Genomic DNA, 21,607 nt, shown 5'->3' with positions numbered 1-21,607 from the left:
ACAACAACAACAATGGCAGACTACATAATCGTGTTTGTGCCACAGAAGATATTAAGCCTTTCTTGCAACTTACTCACCTTGTAGTCAGAGTGAGTCGCAGCAGCAGTTCGGCCTCATTAATGGTACACGAACGATTCTGGTTTCCTCGCACGAGCCATTTTCATCTTCTTCTTGTTGTGTTCGGTTTCTCCGTCTACTCTCTGTTTGTTTACCGCGCGCAAGCTTAATGCGCATGCTCCTTCTCTCTCTCCGTTTTTGGTGAATGTCAAGCGCCACCTATAGGCCTGGATTCCTGGATATGAACCACAGTGTTTTCGGTCATTTTCAGTGGATCCGTCTGGATGCAAATATTCTTGAAACGATGCCGAGGAAGACGGAGGAAAAAAAGATCGTTTTCGTCCGTGTGGACAGCCCCTTACATATTTTATGCTTAGCAACTTGTTTGGTACATATGAATTTATTTGGCACAGCTCTTCTGTTGCTGTTTTTCTTAGCAATACTGGCTCAGCTGACAGAGGAGACTGGGTATTCAGGAGTGTGTTTTTTTTTTAATCTTTGTTTTTTTTTTTAGTAACCCAAGTGTATTAGTACTAGCAACCCATTATGAACCTGAAAATGAGCATAACATCTCTTTAACGGCCAGTGGTGAAGCGGTATTCAGATCCTTAGATGTAGTAGTATAACCCTGAAAATACACCATGACAAAAGTTGTACATTCAAAGCCTGACTTCAGTTAATCTAAGTATTATCATTAGAATATATAGTATCAAGTAAAAATACTCACTCTGCAATAAATTGTTTCCTGTCAGTGTTTCACTATTACATCTTGTGTTTTGAGATTAAAATTACTGCTCAAATAGAAATTTGTACTACTTGAGTAAATGTATTCTTCCAAATAAGTATAATGGCAGGCCCTTAATCTTTAGTTGTAATAAGTTACCTAAAACATCAATCTTTTTGTTAAGCAACACTGATAAAACCCCATTAATGTTCGATATACGAAAGAGACTCAAGCCTTACAATTTTCTTTAAATTGCTCATTTTAATACGAAAGCACATAATATACAATCTCACTCAACATGAATGAGGTAGATCCATGTCAACTTTTGCTCAATAACTAAAAATAAGGAGCACTTAATGTTTTTAAAATCTCTGTTCAGTCGTTCAACCTCGAAATTCTCCAAACCAAACTCAAAGCTCAGTGCTGAATGTAACATGACTTTCATTGTTCAATAAATAAGTCCGTCAGGAAGAACCCTCTTTAAATATTTTCTTCCTCAGATATTCCTTCCAGGCGTCCTGTGTCGAGAGCTCCATAGAGTTCCATTCATAGTGAGGGACCTGTAAATAATACAAATCAATTCTTTCACCCCCTGAGAGTCTTCTATAATATCACTGATGTTTAAAAGTATTCAGTGTTAGACACCACGTGAACACCATGTGAAATCTTTATGTTTCCTCACCTGAACCACGCGGTATCCCAGAATTTCAAGGTGTCTTTTTCTCATCAGAGCTTCACCTTTCATGCGGTGAGAATTCTTGCAGAAGGTCTTTGAATCAAGGAAGTCCACAGCAACTCTGCGGGATGAGGAGAAACAGAGCGTCAAACATATTTCATTCCCGAGTGGTCTCAGTATTCCTCTTTAGTATTCTGGGTGTTTTTAGATATATCCGTACCGCTGAGCTCCAGGGGGGAGCGCCTCCCTGATGTTCTCCACGGAGCCCCCTCCCCAGTGAACCTTTTCCCCGTCTGACATCTGGAGTGCGCTCGGCTCGCTGTAAGGCAACGGCTGCAAGTTTCTGTCCAGGATGCATTCAAAGTCTGAGAAGACAAAATAAAGACACATTAGACTTCTGCCCCACGAATATTCACTGTTTGCTATTCACTTCTCCTGAAGCCAATATGACGGACAAATTTGATCCTGTGTTATCTGTTTCTGTGTGAGCCAAGTTTTGTTTATCTTTGACCCAATGGATGTGACACTTCTGTACTTCTATAGCATGTTTTATTTAGTACATCATCACACTACCGGACAGCAAACTGTAGAATAACACTCACACACTGTTTTTACTCTGTGATTGCTTTATTTTTAAGACTTTTGTAGAAGAGGAAAATGTGAAAAAATACCATCAAATCAGTAAATAATGCCAAGATGGATTACTACCCAATATGACTCACCTATGGTGTAAAAATATGGGGTGACAACTGCCACTCGAACACGGTTCATGCCATCGAGAATGTCACCCAGCATTTTGTGGATTTGCTGCTGAGCAGAACTGCCTGAACCACCCCCTAAAAAAACATTTAAAACAGGAAAATTAAATCATTTAAATGAATTACATATATCTGCCATTTTTAAAAACCCACTTGAACTAGAAAACTGTTTCTCTGTTGATCTACATACCTTTCTTTTGCAACTGCTGGCAGTAGCGATCATGAAACCAAGGCACCTGGAACTCAGGACACTGGAGACACACAGCCCGATTGAGGTCCATGAGGCGCAGTCTGGTGCGCATGTTGAGGACATCAGGGAGGGCTTTAAGAAGTAAGGGGAAGAGTTACATAAGTCCTATTAAGCAAGTAGAAACTGCTTGAATACTTTGCTGCTGATGAATAGAAACAATTATATTTAAATAGTATACTATAAGGATTTTCCTAACAAAAAAAAAAAGCAATGTATAGACTCTACACATTACATATAGACTACACAAAAGTAAGTAATGACCCACTAGAAATATGTGGTGGTGTCTGTATCCCCACCAACCCAGCTCTATGACCATTTTGTCTTAATAATTTTGTTCGGATGTTTCTAGGCATCAACCTATTAGGCAGTGGTGTGTACACTGCCAATAACGGTGCAAGGTCAGGATTTTTTGTGTAGCAAAGCTAGTTACATCGCTATCTCTCTTCTCTGCTCTCAGTCTGTGTCATGTATATAGGGAACTGTGTCTGTTTGACTGAGGGCGGGGCTGAGCTACACCAGCACACAGAGCAGAGAGCAGCGTGGACAGGATGGAGCCTGTGCTCCGGCTGCGTTCACACAAAATTCTGATATGAGGCACATTCATGCAGGGTTGTGCATTCTGGTATGTTGTGAAAACATTTCATCTTTATCAAAAAAAAATTGCACCTCCCACAATTTGGATAAGAACGTAAGCGCTGTGAAACAATCAAGAAAAGAAAGCTTGTGCTTTGTTCTTGCATCTTTTCATTTACTCGACCACAGCTGCTCTCTCTCTCTCTTTTTTTACTCTTTGATCTGCTGGACGAGTAGCCGACTTTTTTGGTGTGCTTACAAACAGTAAACCAACAACTCCTACGATTATAAGCCAAGTGGGGACATACTGTCTAGTTGGGCATCCAGCTTTCCCAGGAAGTCTATAGTGAAGATTTCCTTGATGATTTCGCCAGGGAAACAGTCAGCCAAAGCCAAGCAGTATGCCAGGAAAACCAGCAGATGTGGGTCAAGGGAGCCTACAAACACAAAGACACACTTTGGAGTAAGTGTAAGCTTAAACTAAGAAAAGAAAATGTGTAAACTGATCCACTTACTGATATGAGGAATGACGCGCTGGATACAAACATCATACAGCTCGTCCGCTTGTACGGGATCATAGTTCAGGACTGAGAAGGGCAGCAGGATGGCATATATTGCCGAGTGGTGAATCTTTAAAGTCATACAGGAAGAATACAGTTAATATATGTTGAGTTACTGCAGACTTACCATACTGTGATGTTTCTTAAAGCACCTTGTCAATGTCTTTAATGACCACACTGGCGATGTGGTCCATCAGGGGAGGGCAGAGGTGACCTATCCTGGTTAAGAGGAGGGTCAAGTCAGGCACATTTGTCCAGTTTATTTGGTTGATCATCCTCTGCAGTGTCCCCATTGTGTCTTCAACCAGTATTTCCTCGAACCACTCTCCCGAAATGTACTTGAGCTCATCCAGCAACAAGTCCAGCCGGTCAGCTGTCTGCAGCCTCTCGTGTCCGCAGCGGTTCATGGTCTGCAGCAGACGGACGTACCTACTGGGAGTGTTGTGGCGGTAGGAGGGATCGTTCCGCACCCACTTGGCGACGGCAAAAGAAATGGTGCTGAGGTCGCTGAGACTGCACTGGGTCACCACTGCATCTACCCGCGAGATCACACACTCCTCAATCCGCGAGCAGGGGAGCATGGACAGAACACGGGTCAACATGGTCACTTCGTAGGGGAAGACGCTGCGCTCCAGAAAGCTGCAAACACAGAGTGATCAGTTTATGCTTTTTTTAAATCACAAGTGTGAAGCAGAATTGCCTCCATCTCAAATAAACACTTACTTGAGCAGAATAGTTCTTAGTTTGGTGAAGAGTTCGGGGTTCTGGTATTGCAGCAGGAGAAGGGCTTGGGTGATTCTGGCCACCTCCACTGGCTTATAGACATGAAGGTGTCTTTGGATTACTGATGCAATTCTGGAAAATTGTTTAGTAATAAAAACATTTTACAAAATTATAGTAGACATTTAAATGTATCAGCAGAGGCTTAAAGAAGGAGGAGAGATCAATACAAAATATATGTAACGTTATGAAAAGGATCCCCTTATAAGTTAGATGTTTTAAAGGAGAGGTAAACAAAAATAATACAATCTGTTCATCAACATCTTTTTAGCCACTTTTCAGATGACGCATGTAGTAATCTTGAGCTTGAACTGTGAGAAATTATTGGCTGCTGTATTGGCTGCATTTCTTAAGCTATGCAGTTGCTATGACATGGTGTCTGAAGTCAAGACACTAACATGTAATGCTTAGTAAGACCTTTTCAGAATAAAAGTATTTTTCTTTTTCAAACATTGTACATATATGGTCCATTGCAGATCTTATGTCGGAATGTGGTTATGAAACGGAGTAAGGTTTATCCATGTTTTGCTAAAAGCTGAGTGCCAGTATAAAGTAATAAGACCGTATTAAGTTCAGTAGTAGTTTTCAAGATTTGTTACCCCAGAAATATGGACTTCTATGCAGAAGACCTTGCCTTGTTTTGACAAAAAGAAATGAAAAGACTGATAAATTATATAAGTTTCGATGTTTGTGGCAATTTACTCAGAAATTCAAATTGAATTACTTTGGAGGACTAATATTTGTGAAACTTACTTGCAGATCTCCTGTTTAAAACAAAGATATGAACTCACTTGTTCAGTAAGCTCAAGTTCCTGCTCTGAATGTCCTCGAGAGCTTCAGCTACAGCCAGAGCCTGCTGTGCATTGAGCTCATCCACCAACAGGAGGGCAGTGTTCTGCAACCTAAGAGGGATGAAACCACATCGGAGACCCGTGAGACTAAAGAATAGCTGTGAAGGGTTAGACCTCCACTGGCTATGTTACACACCTTTCTCTGACCTCCTGACTGGCCATCGGAGCCAGACAGAAAAACAGTCTAGTGAAGGAGAAAGGATCGTTGCTTGAATCGAGCAGTTCTGTGAGTCTTTGTTTAACAGCCAGCCTGAAGTCACAGTTGTTGAACTGCAGGGCCTGATACAGCCCCATGATGATGCCGATATTTTCTGCATCCAGCGTGGGAATGTTGCACAGCAGGATCTTGTTGCACTTCTCCAGCAGAGGACGGTGACTTTGCCTTATGTTGCGCAGGAACTGCACCACTCTCCGCGGGGTGTTGTAATTTGAGGCATCCGTGTTGTCCAGGAGAAGGTCCGCCCTGTTAATGAGGGCATCCCGGAGCCGGGGAGACGCCAGGGACGACACACCGAGCATCAGTGTAGTCAGGATCCTGGGAAAACAGTCGAGTCGGAGATTAAAATATACAGTAAGAAGTACTTATATGTGAAGGCATTTGATCTTATGTGACTCATGACCAACCTGGCGTCATCAATAGTTGAAAGCTTCTGATCAACAATATTGGTGATGTGGCCCATTAGAGGACTGTGATGAAGCTGCTGATCACTTAGACAGTTGGCCAACTTGGAAAGGGAGGCCATTGAAAATCTGCAAAAAATCCACATTCGTAACCGCTCATTAGTGAAAAAACAATAAAGCGATCAATCCAGAAATCGACAGCAAATGTAACAAAGATTATGATGTCAGTGTCATTAAACTTTATTTTTTTGGTTTAGGAATGATGGATGGAACAAGACAGTTGAGGGTATCACCTACTATTTATTTTTAACATTTAACAATAAATTGAAAAAATAACTTCCTGATTACTAAATAATCACAATCATAGTTGCAGCGCCAGAGGTCACTTAGAGCTGCAACAAACAATCGATTAACTGTCAGCTACTGAATTGATTGCCACCATTTTGGTTTTTTGTAGGGAAGAAAATGTCCAAATTCTGTGACTCCAGCTTCTTAAATGTGAATGTTTTCTGGTTTCTTTACACCACTTTGACTGTAAATATCTTTGGGCTGCAGAAGAAACTAGAAATTTGAGGAAGTCATCTCTGGAAAACACTGATTGATCCATTTTGATTTTTTGTGACATTTATATTCCAAACAAGTAATTGATTAATCAAGACATGACTAACAGATTAATCAAAATGAAAAAGGAATTGTTACCCTTCATGTCATCAACAAACTGAAAAAACAAAACAGTGTAGTGCGATCATACCTGTCTAATCTGAGCCATGCTTCTGAAACCAGGTGCTGAACAAGACTGTCATGTGGATCCACATTCAACCTAACAGACAATAACACAGAATGTTATCATGGCTTAAATTCAATCAGATAACACTTAAAGGATCCACCACACATTAAAGTGTCTTTACAGGTCTGGGGAATAGGACAGCATATATAAAAGTGGTATGACGCCTTTTGCGGCTCCAGAGGAAGCTGCGTGTAATCTGATGAATTGCCTCCAGTGATGTCACTCAGTGACTTAGTTGCATTGTGGGTAAAGTAAGCGACAGGTTTTGAAAAGCAGTCCAATGGTCTGCATTGCACTCCTATCAACAAATGATGAAAGTCAATGCAGTAGATCGAGAGAAGTTGCTTTTTTCACTCCTCGTCTTCCTCTTCAAAACATTGCGCCTAAATTACCCACAATGCAATTTAGCAAATAGGTGACATCACTGGAAGCAATACATCAGGATTACATGCAGCTTCCTCTGGAGCTATAAAACTCTTTATACTACTTTTTTCACATATGCAGTAGAACTCCCCAAGACCTGTGAAAACACTTTAATGTGTAAAATTGGTGGAGTTAGTCTTTAAACTGATTGTGTCTGTATCTTGATGTACCTGAGGAAACTGTAAAGCATGTCGACCAACACAAAATCATCCATGAGAGCAATTTTGTTCTCCGCCAAAACCCGCAGAGTCAAGAACTGCGGGTGGCTCTTGATGAGATCGACAGTCCGGAGCAGTTGTGGCTTCTCTTTCTGAAACTGCCACAACATTCCCACGGCACAGCTGACATGGTTCACTGTGAGCTTGGCCTTGTTTTTGCCCACCACGTCAAAAAGCTGGTCTTCAACTGAGCAGACCCTCAGCTGGTCCAGGACCTGGTCTCGGTTCACCGTGCCCCTGTGCAGGAGCCTCCGTAGAGAGGTGGTGACACACCGGAGCCGAAACATCTCCACAGATCCTCAGCTCAAATTAAGTATATAATGGGACCTTCATTGTTCCAGCAGTGTCCACTGTCCATCTCAATGTCAAAGCAACAGTTAGGCTCAGTCTGCTGAGATCACATCCACTAAGCTGCAATCTGGGTGGTGGTAAATGTTTGGTGTTGAATGAGGGACACCTGTCAACTGAACAAGAAGCACAAAAACCAAACACATTATTCCAACCTGAATGACAACGTCTTTATTAAATCAAGTTCAGTTTTAAACTGCATATAGAAAAAACACTCACATGACAGTGAGGTGATGAAGTTATGACATGCTGACCTCAGGTTCAGATGGTTTCATCTCTCAGACGGCGGCTTTCAGAGATTTCATGACTTTCCTTCAGTGCACCTGAAGGAAGCTAACAGTGGCTAGGTTCAGAATGCTAACGCGGTGCTCACGTGGATAGAGAAACAATCACCTAAAATGTCTGACATCCCCGGATTACACATGGTAACTCGATTCGTAGCTAGACTTCTGCAGATTATAGCGACTCAAACTATATAAAGCTTGTACAAATACAATACTGTCATTAAAATCTCCCATTCAAAGTCAAAATTAGCCTGCATGTGTGTTATAATGTTCCACTTCCGTAGCCAGTGATGTAATAAAGTTGGGAGGTTTGAAACCCTGGGTTTCGACTGTCAGGCAGCAGTTCATGCGCAGGGAATACAATACCATGGGTATTTTAAATGTTTAAATGTTTACCTGGAGTGAATTTTATTTTTTTATTCTATTATCCATCTACCCCTCTACATTTCTCATAGACAATATAAATCACAATGACTTTGCCCTTTGGTCCACCTAGGACCGTCTGCGGCACAACTCCACTGACATTACATACTACTACATCTACCTACTGTAGACAGACAGCACAATTTCAAAAACAGGCAAATATACGGTCATACTATTCTACATTAGTGAGGTCACAAATGTGGCAAAATTGGCATGTGAGGTCAAACCGAGTAATTCCAGTTCACCACTTGGATTTTAATCAAAATAGATGAACACCTTATTGAATCATTAACCGGATATAAATCAACAATGTATAATGTGGGTGATTTTAAGCAGCCTGACAGGCCGAATTCAGGGCACAAATAACATGATTGTTTCTCCGCTGCGCGCCCCGCTGCGTTGACTGGCGCACGGTTCTAGAAATACATTGACGTCCCCGCCGCGCCATCTTTAGAAAACAGTCAGTCCAGTACTGAATGAAACTTACATTTTCGTCGTTTGAGAGACCTGCTCGTTGTATGGAGTGATATCCTTGGGTATCCAGGTGATGTGATTCGGCATTAAGCATGTCTTAACGATATTACGTGCGCAGTTAATTTGAAATTGTGTGTTTTACGTGATGTAGAATAAGCCCCTCCAAACGCTGCATGTTGTCTGCCCGAGGATGAACTTGCTAATGCTAACCATTAGCGAGCAGGCCTAGCGTTAGGTAGATGCTTTAGGTGACCGTGTATCTGCGTGAAACCGTAACGATACAATCCAGACCGGCGGGTGTGTGAAGAGGGGCTTTTGTGTTTATTAACTTACACATGAAACTTGTCTTCGCAGTTGGCTCTACAGGTCAAGTGGGAACGCGTAGCTAGTTGGCTAATGCTAGCTTGCGAGTCATAAAACAAACGAACATTAGCGTTAGCCAGTCTAATTTACATACAACCCAGCTGCGTTTACCCAGACAGTGACCTTCATCTTATCAATGTAATAACCTGTCAGTGATCTGAAAACTTTTGAAGTAAACATGTTTATTAATTATGTTGCAATATCCAGTTATGAATAACACTTACAGACATCGTTGAACTGGTCATACCATGTAGGTGTGCAGGATATTCGAAATTACATCCTGCTGGCATCAAGTCATCAGTAGCTTTCTTGACGTTCATCTGTGTGTTATCTGTGTCTCTCTCCTTCAGGTGTTTGATCAGTAGCGGTGATCATGGGGATCAAGGTTCAGCGTACTCGCTGCTTCCTTGACATCGGAATCAGTAATGTGCTCGGTAAGACAGAAACCTCGGATGCTTTCACTCAGTTGTTACTTTATTATGTTGTTATTTCTCAAATCAAATACTACAAATGCCATCAATTAGTGTTATACAGACTCTTTTTCGTTGAAACCATTTTAGAAAGGTGTTGATTAAACTGCAAAGTCATTTTCAGAGGATATGATTTGTGCTGCTGTTGTATTATAATACAATATAAAGTCAACCCTGACTGATGTAAATTGGGTGGTCAGAATATTAGAAACACTTGGTTTAATGCAATACACTTTATTTGCATCACACACCACTCTTGTAGGGTTTCAGTACGACACCTTGCAAGGATGTTGTATCAGACCGCACTGATTTTATCTAGACATACCCAATGAACTGACGAGTGAAGGTAATTTATTATAACAAGAAAGAAAATTAATTAACAATGCTCTTTCTTCAGTCGGCAGAGTCGTGGTGGAGCTCTTCTCAGATATATGCCCCAAAACTTGTGAAAACTTCAGATGTCTCTGCACAGGTGAAAACTCTATTTTCTCCACAAGAACATGTCAGAACTTTGCATGGTTCTCATGGTTTTTCAACACTGATTCGTCCTTTGGTTTTATTCAGGCGAGAAAGGCATCGGCAAAGGAACTCAGAAACCCCTGCACTACAAAGGATGTCTCTTCCATCGGATTGTGAAAGACTTCATGATTCAAGGAGGAGACTTCAGTGAAGGTGAGTTCATAAAACTTAACTGTTGTGAATGATTGACATAGCTTATTACTGGTAGTTACGTCCAAATATGGTCAATTCAAAGAAGGAGAGGATAAAGTTTCTCACTGTGAGTCTGTCTGTGCGTGAAAAGTGTAATATCAATCCGACCTGATCTATTTAAATAACCACTAATCAACAGGTGTTTTATATCACCATAAATATATCTTTCCTCCTTGCTTATGTTTTATTTATTCTCTGACATCGTAGGAAATGGAAGAGGAGGCGAATCCGTCTATGGAGGCTTTTTTGAAGGTAAAGAGGCGACTGTCAGAGCTGTCACTTGTTATCCAAACCGACGTTGGCTTCAAGATGGCAGTACAATCTTCTCCTTTTCCCCCAGATGAAAGCTTTGCAATTAAACACAACAAGGAGTACCTGCTGTCTATGGCCAATCGGGGCAAAGATACAAATGGATCACAGTTTTTCATGTAAGCACTACGTTTATTTCTGTATATTATTGATTTGATGCTATCATTAGATAATTTTTGTAGCTGTACAAATATTCATTATTATCTTTTCTGCTGTGACACTTCAGAACCACAAAGCCCTCGCCCCATCTGGATGGGTAAGTGCTGCTTGATTGCATCTGAAATTCTTATTGATTTAATGTACACACAATACATTTTGCTTGGCCTGAGTCAACATGGATAAAGCTAATTGCGTCTTTTTTCTCAGTGTCCATGTGGTTTTTGGTCATGTGATTTCTGGCCAAGAGGTCGTTCAGACTATGGAGAGCCAGAAAACAGACCCTAACAGCAGGCCGTATGCTGACGTGAAAGTTATGAACTGTGGAGAGCTTGTCCCTAAATCTAAAGGTTTGTTTGTGTGGAAGCATTTTCAGTCCTTTTAAAAAAAAAAAAAAAAAAGTTTTAAGTAGGTTTAAACTTCAACTTTTGTTTTTTCTGCCTCTGTTTTTTGAGTAGATACAGATTTTAGATTTTATGTTTGGTGCATCTGACAGACTCTTAAATGTTTGCAGCAAAGAAAGAGGAAAAAAAGAGAGAGCGAGCATCTTCCAGGTCCAGCAGCAGCTCCAGTGACTCTGAGAGCTCATCTGAGTCCTCCTCTGATTCTGAAGAATCAGAGAAGGAATCAAAGAAGAAGAAAAAGAAGGCAAAAAAGCTGAAGAAGAAAAAGAAGAAGGAAAAGAAAAGGTACCTAATTTATTTTCACTCTCAACCCACCTACAGCATATGCAGAACCTAGTCTCTTAATCTGAGCTGCTATGCTTCCTTAGGTCAGAGGCTGAAAGTGCCGAAGAAAAAGAACAAGAGGAGGTGGTTACATCTACTGTACGTCCTGAAGAAATCCCACCCATCCCAGAGAATCGATTCCTCATGAGGAGGAGCCCCCAGGCAGTCCAGAAGTCAAACGAGGATGCTGACAAGGATCAGCGAAATAAAGAGGAAAGGCCAAGAGAGAGGTTAGTTTAAAAGAAAAACAGCTGTCATGTCAAACATCCAAACATTTCTGTCGATTTTCATGCATTGTTTGTTTTTTCTCTTTAGTACTGGCTCTACATATAATTCTCAGTCATCATATCACAGAAGACTGGTGATGACACGATCTGGGAGGAAGATAAAAGGCAGGGGTCCAAGGGTAGGTGCACATTGTGTTTGATTAGACTGGAGTACGTGAAGTTGCTCTTATAAAGCGGGGACACATAAAATTAAACTGTAACATTTAAACACATTGCAGACTTTATGGCTCTTTGTCGTTTCTCTCATCCAGTGGTACCGGACTCCGTCACGCTCTCGTTCAAGATCCAGAGATCGCTTCCGGCGTAGTGAAACTCCTCCACGCTGGCGTCAGGAGATGCACCGTCAGAGGATGAGGGCAGTCACTGGAGAGCGCTGGATTAAGGGTGACAAGTAAGATAACCCCATTAAAGACACTGTTTCTAGTCAATGTGGCTAAACTAGTTCTTACCATGTCCACTGACCATGTGCCAATGTGATACTTTAACATCACATAGCTTATATTAAAATGTGATAATATTTCAAGAACAGGCATGATGTAGACGGACTAAACAAATGTATTGCCTAAAAAACATTGTTGGAAGACCACAACTGTCTGAAAAAAATTATCAATGAAAATGGGTACATTTGTTAACAAATCAATTTATGACTCTAAGAAATGGACTCAATGGAAAAGCAAGTCATTATTTTTCTGGCAATAAAAAGAGAATTAATAAATAATTCAAATTTAAAAGGGGATTTACAAAAGCAAGTTAAAACACTCAACTAGTACATAGATTGAAAATATATTAATGTATCCACAAAGAAATAATGGAATTTAAACAAATATGTTTGAAAATAACAATTACATTTATAAATTATTTATACAGCACTTTTCAAAAACGGGTTGCAAAGTGTTTTACAAAGACATGAGAAATTAAAGATAAATAATAAACAAATGAAAATGTAATTTTCAAGCAAGAATTTTAAATATCTTGATTCAGAATTAGTAATAAAGTTTTTTTATAGTAATAAAAAGTAAAGATTTTTATTGAAAGGTATGGGAGCCCTGAACAGTTATAGGTTATCTTGTTAAAATAACATTAGTTACACTGCGATAATGACCTAAATAACTTGTGATCTTGAGAAAATTTGTAAAATTGAACTCTTTATCACGATCTGAGGAAAGGATGTTTGACACTTGATCGTTTAGAGCTTCTGGGCAGTTTTGTTAATTTAGCCTCTCCTTTTAGCATTTCTGTGAGAGGTTTAACAATACCAAGTAACCATGGGATGTAAATAGAGCATGTTACATCCCAAAAGTACAATTTAGTTATTAGTTAATTACATTTTTGTTAATGACTAGTTGTGTGACATTTGTGGTCTTCTGTAGCAGTCATGTAGCTTCATAATGTTTCCTGGTGTCAGTTGTTATCGTCTGCTGGTGATATTTACTCTGCACTTAATTTCACAGAGGTGACATGAATGACGACAAGGGTGAGGCTGCTAAAGCTCCGAGAAGAGAGAGGCGCACCTCTGAAAACCCAGCTGAGGGTAAAAAGGAAAAGAAAACTCGGTCACATAGATCCAAAAGCAAAGAAGAGGACACTGCCGAGAAGGATGAGAAGCAAAGTAAACACAAGGCAAAGAAAAGAGATAAATCTCAAAGCCGCAGCAAAAGCAGAGACAGGAGGAGGAGGTCAAAAAGCCGAGAGAAGGATCACAAGCATAAAAGTGATGACAGAAGAGGTCGCTCAAAGAGCAAAGATCGAGATGCTAAAAAGAAAGAGAAGGAGGCTGAATCTGATCATAGTAAAGATAGAAATAAAGGTCAGGAGTCTGATAAAAAGCATAGGGAAGACGCCAAAGGAAGAAATGGCGAGAGAACTAGGACAAAGTCGCGAAGCAAGGAAAGAACGACCACAAAAGACGGGCACAGATCTGATAGCAGGAACAGGGATAGGAGTAGACCTGCGGCGTCAAAAGACAAAGAAGAAAGACGAGAAAAAGACAAAGAGAGGGGCAGAGAGCGCAGCAGGAGTCAGGACAGACGACACAACAGTGAAAGGGAGAATAAGAAACGAGGAACATCCAGGGATAAGGACCACCGAACAAGAAGTCCAGACAGAAACAAGCCGAGAGACTCGCACAGAAGCAGGCGCTCCAGAAGCAAGAGTAACAAGAGAGACCACAGCAAAGATCGGTCGTCTCATAGGAAGGACAGAGACAGAGACGCTGCCAACCAAAGGAGAAGACGCAGCAGCAGCTCAGAGAGCGATAGAGACAAGAAGAGGAAGAGTCAGAAGAGCCCAGATTCCAGACGGAACAGAGGGAATAGTACCTCCAGGTCCAAAGACAGACGAAGTCCATCTAAACCAAGACCAGATAGTACGAAAGGCAGAGACAGAAATGACAGCAAGAGGAATAAATCGAGCTCTAGCTCCAGCTCTGACAGCGACTGATAAGGGAGCTTTTAAGTCCCTATTTTATACCCACTATACATATTGTGTGCAACACCAGCTTTCCATATAAAGAAGGACTTATTCACATTTCTCATTCAGTGCAAAAAAACTCGGCCAAAGCTAACGTGAAGTGAAAAAAACTGAAATTGCAACAGATGCTACAGAAGAGAAAAAGCTGCAGTGACAGACTTGTAGCGTGATGTGAGCTTTGGCTAAAATTCGATTTGTCACTGAATGGAAGCTGTGGATTTGTCCCCCTTTTAAGTGCGTTACACTGCTGATGGGGAGCTGAGGCTGCATGGTCGGTTTAGAAAAAAGGAGAAGACTTTCTTTTAACTGTAGACGACAAGAGAAAGAGGAAGTCGAAGGCTTTGATGGATTTTTTTTGTTTGTTTCTTGTTGATTCTTTTGTAAATTAAATTTTGGCTTCACAAAAGTTAACTTTTCAGACTGTTTGTAAAAAGCAGATCCAAGGTTTTACTGCAACAAAGCTAATTCAAGTGTCTTTATTTTCCCCACAAGGACATTTTCTCCTGAAATTTGATTTGATGTTATTAAACACAGTTGGAAGGACCGTGTTCGAGTTTGGCAAATGTCTGATGATTACCTGTCTACCTATTTTTACTACAGCAATCAAACTGAAAGTGAACATTCATAATTTCTTGCATGCTGATCCCTGCCATAATTAGATAAATGATGTACTTTTTTTAATGTACATCCACAACCTTTTACTGTAATCTTATTTGTTAACCAGTTTTGAGATACCTCTGGTTTGTTTTTGGTTTTTTTGGAATGGACAAAGTGTCAATGTCATGCTGTAAGTACAACATAAAATCAATTTGTATAAATTGTGTTTTGTGCAAGTTGGTTTTAAGAACTCGACTGCCATGTAGTGTAATGACTAGCACATAATGAATTAAAAGGCTCAACTTTGATTTTAATCAGTTGTTTTAATATTTTGTAATTGCCGTCACAACATACAATCATATCTGTTTGAGGCTCAAACATTAGCATCCAAAAACAGAGTTATAATAAAAGCGGTGATAAAAGGAAATTTGCACAGTACTGTTAACATCCACTGTCAGGTTCAAACACCTGCTGTGGTGAGAAGTCCAGTTCTGAAACTGCCAAATTAAAATAAAAATATATAAATGGCTCAAATAAATTCTATGCAATTAAATAAACACCAAGTTGATATTTAAACTAAATGTAGGCATAAAATACTAAATATATACTTTTTAAAATCATTTTTTTAAATTGGCTTTTGTGTCTTGAATACCTCTATTTACTTCATTGAATTTACCATTTTATGAATGTATATTTTCAATTTCACAAATTAGTTATTTCTGTATTTAGATCTGTATTCTTTTCCCCTTTGCATTCTACAATACATAAATATGTAAATTGGTACATCAATTAAATAATGAAAAAACAAAAACTCGTAAAAACATGGATTAATTAATGGAACCAAAAAAATACAGAAACAATTTAAAAACAAATATCAACTATGTTTCATATCATAAAATGCCTACATTTGTTTTTAATATTTTTTTGGTGTAGTAGGGCAACTATTTTCAAACAAAAACTCAGAATGTTTCTTTGGGTGTTCACCACAAGTTGAACTTCATTACAAAATGTATAAATGATAACAATGTGTAATAAGCAGTAGAGCATTCTGACTTAATGATAACGCGAATGTTGTGTTAAGCTACTTAACATCATGTATTTAACCAACACTGTGTAAAACATCCCTGCACATGTTTTTCTTTCCAAAATCAATCCCTATTTACTATATAGATTATATAATGTACAGTGAACATTATGCACAGTGTACAAAGTGCCCTCAAAAATGTCATCATAGGGATAGAATAGTGGTGTCATGGAGAGTGAGAGAGCATTCATTGACAAGTCGGAGGGGTGCACATAAATCAAGATTGTTTCAGTTGAGGTCGCTGCCTTAAACATGTAGCAACATGGTCACAACACTACACCTGTAAGCCATGACGCAGGACAGTTTCAAGTGTCCAAAAACGCAATCTATTCATTATTTTAGTGAGTAGTGGAGAGAATTCAGATACAGCCTTTGTCAAAATATTTTAAGGATACGACTAAATCATTAAATTTAGGGGAATAACCAATAAGCTGCGAGCGACCTATTACCATGTAAATCCAATTCGCTTCTTTGCTTCTTGAATATCTACAACCTCGTGACGCTTTTTAATGTCCTGCGTAGTGCCAGAGACATACTTGGGCATCTGAGCACCGGTTCGGTCCTGAACAAGGTAGATGGGCCTGACTCCGCTAGAAACGGGACCAAAGCTTCCACCGATCCCCTCCCTCGCAGCTCTGCGGAGTGGAAACACGTTTCGCTTCGCCTCCGTTGCTGCATTGATGAGTTGCTGTGAATACTGCTGAAACTGCCTCTCCTCTTCAGCCATTAGTTCTGCCATCTTTTCTTGAAACTCATCTTCCTCTCTTCTCAGCTGCTGTTTCCTGGCACTTTGCTCTGCCTATATTTGAGAGAAAAAGATCAATGACAAGCAAGTTTAAGACCACAACTATAATTGTTGAACTTTGTAAATGTGGTGGAAGTGGTTTCCACGTTACCATTTGTCTGGTGTTGAAGTCTTCGAGCTTTTTCAAATCATCTTTGATCTGCTGAGCCTTCAGTTGTTGTTTCTCAGAAAAGATCCTGTCAGACTCTCTCTTGGCCTGAAGTGACTCTTGGTTGTTCTGTTTCCCTTCTTTGTCCCTCTGCTCCTTTTCTTGTCTCTGATGAAACAGTTTTTATTACAGCTGTGATTTGTTGCCGGCAGCTTGATTAACAAAACATTTTTTAAACCCCACATAAATGACCAAGAAGCTTTTAAAGCAGCTACAAAGAACCTTAAATTGTGTTCTGGCACCCCCTGTGGACAAAAACTAAATGCTAAATCGATCGCCATGTTTGTTTTCTTCCTTGACTATGAACTGTGCCCTAGTACATGTTTTGCTTCATCCATGCCAATGTAAAGAATGCATAGAAGTATGTGAGGAGGTACGGTTACATCATCTGAGATGGAGGTATCTATTCTCATTCATAAAGAGGGCTTAAATGAGATTTTAGAGCAACTATGAGAACTATATAGAAATAGCCAGTCTACTCACTGATGGTCTTGTTTGCTTTTATATAGAAATCATATAGAGACATCAGTATTAAACTGAGACTGTTTCATAACCAGTTAAAAGTTCCTTGAAATACGTTTAAGTAACTTTGGTTTTGCAGCTGAACATGCGTTACCATCTTTTCTCTGTGTGCAGTGATGGACTTCAACATAGCGGCCCTCTTTTCCTCCTCCTCCCACTGCCGTTGTGCCTGTTTTGCGTCCAGCTCAGCGACAGCCTTTGCGACCCTCTGCTCCTCATCGTCGGTCTGCTGCTGCTGTCTGACTGTCAGTTTGTTCATGATCTTCTCCCCGTTCTCCTCAGCCTCTCTGCAGAGTGAAACAATGCATTGGTGATAACCAGGGACACACTGCCACTGTATGCTTGAGATGTATTCCTTGTCCGCTTGATTATTACCTGAGCAATTCTTTTTTTCGGTCGTTCCGTAACTTCATCATTTTCTGTTTTGCAGCCAGAAAACATTTCCTTTGCTTCTCCTCAGCCTCCTGTTTTTGTGCGTCTGTTGCCCTCACATGGTCCCTGTTGCTTAGACGTCCCTGTAAATACAGAGAAAACAATCATAAACGTATGTTTTATTGATAAAGAACACCAATAGTAGATAATCTGTGACCCTACCAGGTGAGCTTCCATAAGGTCTTTCTTCTCTTTTGCCTGTCTTTCTTTCTTTATCCGTTGCTCCCACAGATAGAGCTCTAGCAGACGTTGGGTTTCCACTCCGTCATTTTTGTCCTCGACCTTCAATTGCTCTCTCACTTGCTCGTTTTCCTTGATCCTAAAGAAGAGGAATTATATGCTTCTTATTAAGCGAGACATTTTTACTCAGACCGTCTTTCCTGTTTCTTAAAATTCATCTTCACTTTAAAATAGGATTCAAATTCTAATGCAATTTTACTACATTTTAGACAAAAATAAAACAGTGATTTAATACCTTTAAAACAGAGAGCACCATCATGTACACAACTCAGTGAAAAACCATGACATTTCTTTGTATCTGCAACAGGCTCTCGGGTATGATTTAAGACTTACTGTTGCTTCAGGTCCTCAACAACAGCCTGTCTCTCAAGCTTTTTCTGAAGCGCTTTCTCCTTCTCCTGTGACAAGGCTTCATCCACCTGGGTCTTCACGATTTTACAGAAGTCCTTGTCCACGTCTTTAGATGCACTCTTCATTCTTTGCTTTAGCTCAATCTGAGTCTCCCTCTCCTTCAGCACCTCTGTCAGCAGGAGCCCACTCTGTGAAGGTATATATTTTTTAATCTCAAAACTTCAACAAATAGCCTAATATGTAAAAATGAGACAGTAATTCCAAGTGGTACCAACATGTAATCCTCTAACACGGTCGTTTTGATAAAACAACTGAGTATTGGCCTTCTCAATGGCCTCTTTCCGCTTCTGCTCCTGATATTTGGCCTCTTCTCTATCAATCCCTTTCTTTTTCTCCTCCTCAAGCTCGTCCCGAATCTTCTTTGCCTCAAGCTTTTTTTGCCTTTGACCCTTTGATAAATGTAAACAGAGTATGTCAGCTCACAAGCACATCTAAATGTAATAAAGCCGATTCAATCTGAGAAAATCCCTGTAGAGACAACTTACTGCGAGGGTATTGGGCCACAGTTTCACCACCTCCTTAGATTGCAAGTGCAGGGCCTCTCTCTGTTTTGCCGCCTCTCTCACACTCTCCTCTTCTTTATGAACCTTGTTCAGTTCATCCTGAATTCTTAGCCATTCAGCCTTGGTTAAAACAGTGATTTGGCGGAGGTCCGGTGGCTGGATCATTCTGCTGGCCTCCTCAGCTGAAGACAAGGAAGGAGACTGTCAGTCAGACACTACATCTAGAATATTTATTTAGATGTGTATTTGATTTATATGAATATTTTAAAGGGGCCTGAAAATGTCTGAATTAATAATGCTTTTTTCAAGAATGTCATGGTATGCATATTTATCTTTTCCATGATGGAAGGTACAGTAGTCGATGTGTGCCAAACAAAGGCAGATATAGATAGATAGATAGATAGATAGATAGATAGATAGATAGATAGATAGATAGATAGATAGAATTACTTTAATGATGCCAGACTGGGAAATTATTTTGTTACAGCAGCAGTGGGTCTACAAATAAAACACTTCGTACATAACATAAATAGAATCCAATATATACATAGTGTATATATACAGTGCAGTGTGCTATAAGCAATAAACAGTAATAATATATACAACAAAACAAAATATGCAAAATATACTATAACAATAATAATATATACAACAGAACAGTAGAGAGACCAGATTTCTCTGTCAGGCAGAGGTGAGAGAGTTGATGTATAAAGTGATGGCTTGTGGCAGGAAAGATTTCCTGTATCTGTTGCTACGACAGCGAAGCTGAAGCAGTCTTCCAGAGAAGGTGCTCCGCTGTCTGACCAGTGTGAGTTGGAGAGGGTGGAGAGGATTATCCATGATGGATAACAGTTTTTTCAGTGTCCTCCTCTCCACCACAGCCTCCAGAGTGTCCTGTTTGCAGCCAATCACAGAGCCAGCCTTCCTGATCAGTTTGTTGATATGTGTTTATATGAGCAGGGCTGTAGCTGCCGTGGAGAACACTAACATAATGTCCTCTGTTTTGTTGAAGGGGCACTTTACTTTTTTTTTTTTTTTTTTTTTTAAATCACAAATGCTATCATGAGTTTTTGGTATAATCAAAAGTTTCATCATGGGGTGAGGTTGCACTGGGGGATTTGGATTCAGTATTTCTAAAATCCTGGCTAAAATATATGCAGAAGTAATTCTGCACAGTATTGGTTTTTTGTTGTTGTTTTTAAAATGGTTACAGGTTTGCTCTTGACAACAGACGGATGCATAATACTGAAATAACCTGGTGTTTTTCAAAGCCACTCTTACTAAATAAAATTCAATGTTACGTTACAGAGTTTCAAGACCGCTGCTGTTACTATTGAAAACTAAGCTAGCTTATACCAGCTAGCTTCCCTTCAGTGGGGTTAACCTAAAACTCTGTTCCTGTAGCTCTCACCTCTCTTACTGGAGCCTCTTCGTCGGCCGTACTGAACCACTGATGCCATTAGGATTCGATATATTATCTAGTAAATAAAGAAACAAATATTTACTGCGAAATAAAGCTAGCTAGTGTTAACTCTTCACAAATTACTCACAGCTTTCTGAAGGTCCGCATCTGTTGCCCTGTATCCAGGCAACACGTCAACCAATCCGGAGCCTTTCTGCTGATTGACGACAGGTGACGCTGTGTGTCCTTGAACATATTCCACACACATCAGTTCCAAAGAATCTGCTTTTATATACAAAGTAGTTCTTTGCTTTGCTGTGGAACAATTAACTAATCAATGAATAAATGAATACATTTTATACCAAACAAAAATCCTATGTATTTTATGTATTTGAGGTCTAGTGCAGGTCACAATATTCCAGTGTTTAATTTGTAATTAAACTCCCCTGTAGTGAATCACAGGCGTCTACAAATACAATTTGATTAGAAGTATGAGATTATTAGAATACCATTTTCATGAAAGTACATCATCTCTATGTTTTTGTCACATAAAACAACAAAAGGACTTGTGTGGAGGACAAAGGGCAGCTGTGGTTGAGGAGGTAGAGTGGCTCGCCTAGTAAATGGAGGGTCACTGGTTTGACTCCCTGGCTATCGTGCTTGCGTGATGAAGCCTCCTTGAGTAAGATACTGAGGTAAAGGTGACAAATATTGTTAATGTCACTAGACTGGGGAAGTGTGATTAAATGCCCTTTACAGTTTTTGGTGGGTTCATTACTTCTGGCATTATGTGCAATAATCTAGAAACTGCAGCATAAAATCAGTTACCAATAAATTCTAGAGCACAGTGTCAGAAACATGGGTTTTTCCTGTGCCGGCCCCAGTAGGGGGCCACAAAAGCTCCATCCTCACTGTGTCAAATGAAAGAGCTGAACATTATTACTTGATTTAACATCATATCTTCAACAGTGTTACAATGCAGTTGTGCTTTTTGGTTGGGTAGAGAGTGGGAGGAATATGGGGGTTAATATGGCACTCTAGCAGGTTAATCCAGACTCATATGACCAAACTGCACAGTCATTATGTGAACTAAGTGACATGATTACAGCAGATTCCTGTTTGGAGGAAGGGAAACAAGCCCAACTGACTGACGCAGATATACA

The 21,607-nt window shown here is 40.0% G+C and overlaps 3 protein-coding genes across 6 annotated transcripts; 1 reads left to right on the top strand and 2 right to left on the bottom strand.

The window, feature by feature from the left end:
- Positions 1 to 1,022: 1,022 nt before the first annotated feature.
- Positions 1,023 to 9,528, bottom strand: fastkd1 (FAST kinase domains 1). 3 transcript variants are annotated; one of them, XM_030428354.1, is made up of 15 exons: positions 9,395 to 9,528; positions 7,231 to 7,742; positions 6,602 to 6,670; positions 5,854 to 5,979; positions 5,366 to 5,764; positions 5,170 to 5,280; positions 4,322 to 4,453; positions 3,751 to 4,237; positions 3,554 to 3,668; positions 3,347 to 3,475; positions 2,406 to 2,537; positions 2,180 to 2,293; positions 1,678 to 1,822; positions 1,464 to 1,578; positions 1,023 to 1,341 (listed from the first exon to the last, which is right to left on the bottom strand). In XM_030428354.1, exons 2-15 carry the CDS (start codon positions 7,563 to 7,565, stop codon positions 1,246 to 1,248), a joined length of 2,505 nt encoding a protein of 834 aa, XP_030284214.1. In that variant the 5' UTR covers positions 7,566 to 7,742; positions 9,395 to 9,528; the 3' UTR covers positions 1,023 to 1,245. The 3 variants fall into 3 exon arrangements, with proteins under 3 accessions (XP_030284214.1, XP_030284212.1, XP_030284213.1); XM_030428352.1 differs by lacking the exon at positions 9,395 to 9,528 and adding an exon at positions 7,846 to 8,210; XM_030428353.1 differs by lacking the exon at positions 9,395 to 9,528 and adding an exon at positions 7,881 to 8,210.
- Positions 8,735 to 15,211, top strand: ppig (peptidylprolyl isomerase G (cyclophilin G)). The gene is made up of 13 exons (XM_030428355.1): positions 8,735 to 8,877; positions 9,521 to 9,604; positions 10,038 to 10,112; positions 10,205 to 10,312; positions 10,559 to 10,603; positions 10,692 to 10,779; positions 10,887 to 10,916; positions 11,027 to 11,166; positions 11,331 to 11,505; positions 11,589 to 11,774; positions 11,860 to 11,950; positions 12,083 to 12,222; positions 13,283 to 15,211. Exons 2-13 carry the CDS (start codon positions 9,544 to 9,546, stop codon positions 14,268 to 14,270), a joined length of 2,127 nt encoding a protein of 708 aa, XP_030284215.1. The 5' UTR covers positions 8,735 to 8,877; positions 9,521 to 9,543; the 3' UTR covers positions 14,271 to 15,211.
- Positions 12,031 to 20,665, bottom strand: cfap210 (cilia and flagella associated protein 210). Of its 2 annotated transcripts, XM_030428357.1 has the most exons (11): positions 20,593 to 20,665; positions 20,454 to 20,520; positions 19,025 to 19,224; positions 18,755 to 18,928; positions 18,462 to 18,667; positions 18,051 to 18,207; positions 17,832 to 17,971; positions 17,551 to 17,743; positions 16,878 to 17,042; positions 16,518 to 16,780; positions 12,031 to 12,204 (listed from the first exon to the last, which is right to left on the bottom strand). In XM_030428357.1, exons 2-11 carry the CDS (start codon positions 20,500 to 20,502, stop codon positions 12,192 to 12,194), a joined length of 1,560 nt encoding a protein of 519 aa, XP_030284217.1. In that variant the 5' UTR covers positions 20,503 to 20,520; positions 20,593 to 20,665; the 3' UTR covers positions 12,031 to 12,191. The 2 variants fall into 2 exon arrangements, with proteins under 2 accessions (XP_030284217.1, XP_030284216.1); XM_030428356.1 differs by lacking the exon at positions 12,031 to 12,204 and having other exon boundaries at positions 15,201 to 16,780.
- Between the last annotated feature and the right edge of the window lie 942 nt (positions 20,666 to 21,607).

Source organism: Sparus aurata, chromosome 9 (genome assembly GCF_900880675.1).
Source record: "Sparus aurata chromosome 9, fSpaAur1.1, whole genome shotgun sequence".
NCBI classification, from domain to species: domain Eukaryota; kingdom Metazoa; phylum Chordata; class Actinopteri; order Spariformes; family Sparidae; genus Sparus; species Sparus aurata.
The sequence above is the reverse complement of the archived record's forward strand: the minus strand, read 5'-3'. Positions and strand labels throughout refer to the sequence as shown.

What these genes read in the sequence shown, in the direction of transcription:
- fastkd1 (XM_030428354.1), bottom strand. Translation starts at nt 7,565, where the DNA reads ATGTTTCGGCTCCGGTGTGTCACCACCTCTCTACGGAGGCTCCTGCAC. An exon ending in ATGCTTTACAGTTTCCTCAG is followed by an intron (nt 6,671 to 7,230) that starts GTACATCAAGAT and finishes ATTGTCTGTTAG; the next exon opens with GTTGAATGTGGATCCACATG. An exon ending in AGTCAGGAGGTCAGAGAAAG is followed by an intron (nt 5,281 to 5,365) that starts GTGTGTAACATA and finishes CATCCCTCTTAG; the next exon opens with GTTGCAGAACACTGCCCTCC.
- ppig (XM_030428355.1), top strand. Translation starts at nt 9,544, where the DNA reads ATGGGGATCAAGGTTCAGCGTACTCGCTGCTTCCTTGACATCGGAATC. An exon ending in AAGAAGAAGGAAAAGAAAAG is followed by an intron (nt 11,506 to 11,588) that starts GTACCTAATTTA and finishes ATGCTTCCTTAG; the next exon opens with GTCAGAGGCTGAAAGTGCCG. An exon ending in CGCTGGATTAAGGGTGACAA is followed by an intron (nt 12,223 to 13,282) that starts GTAAGATAACCC and finishes TTAATTTCACAG; the next exon opens with AGGTGACATGAATGACGACA.
- cfap210 (XM_030428356.1), bottom strand. Translation starts at nt 20,502, where the DNA reads ATGGCATCAGTGGTTCAGTACGGCCGACGAAGAGGCTCCAGTAAGAGA. An exon ending in TGTGGCCCAATACCCTCGCA is followed by an intron (nt 18,929 to 19,024) that starts GTAAGTTGTCTC and finishes CATTTATCAAAG; the next exon opens with GGTCAAAGGCAAAAAAAGCT. An exon ending in CTGCACACAGAGAAAAGATG is followed by an intron (nt 17,043 to 17,550) that starts GTAACGCATGTT and finishes CTGTTTCATCAG; the next exon opens with AGACAAGAAAAGGAGCAGAG.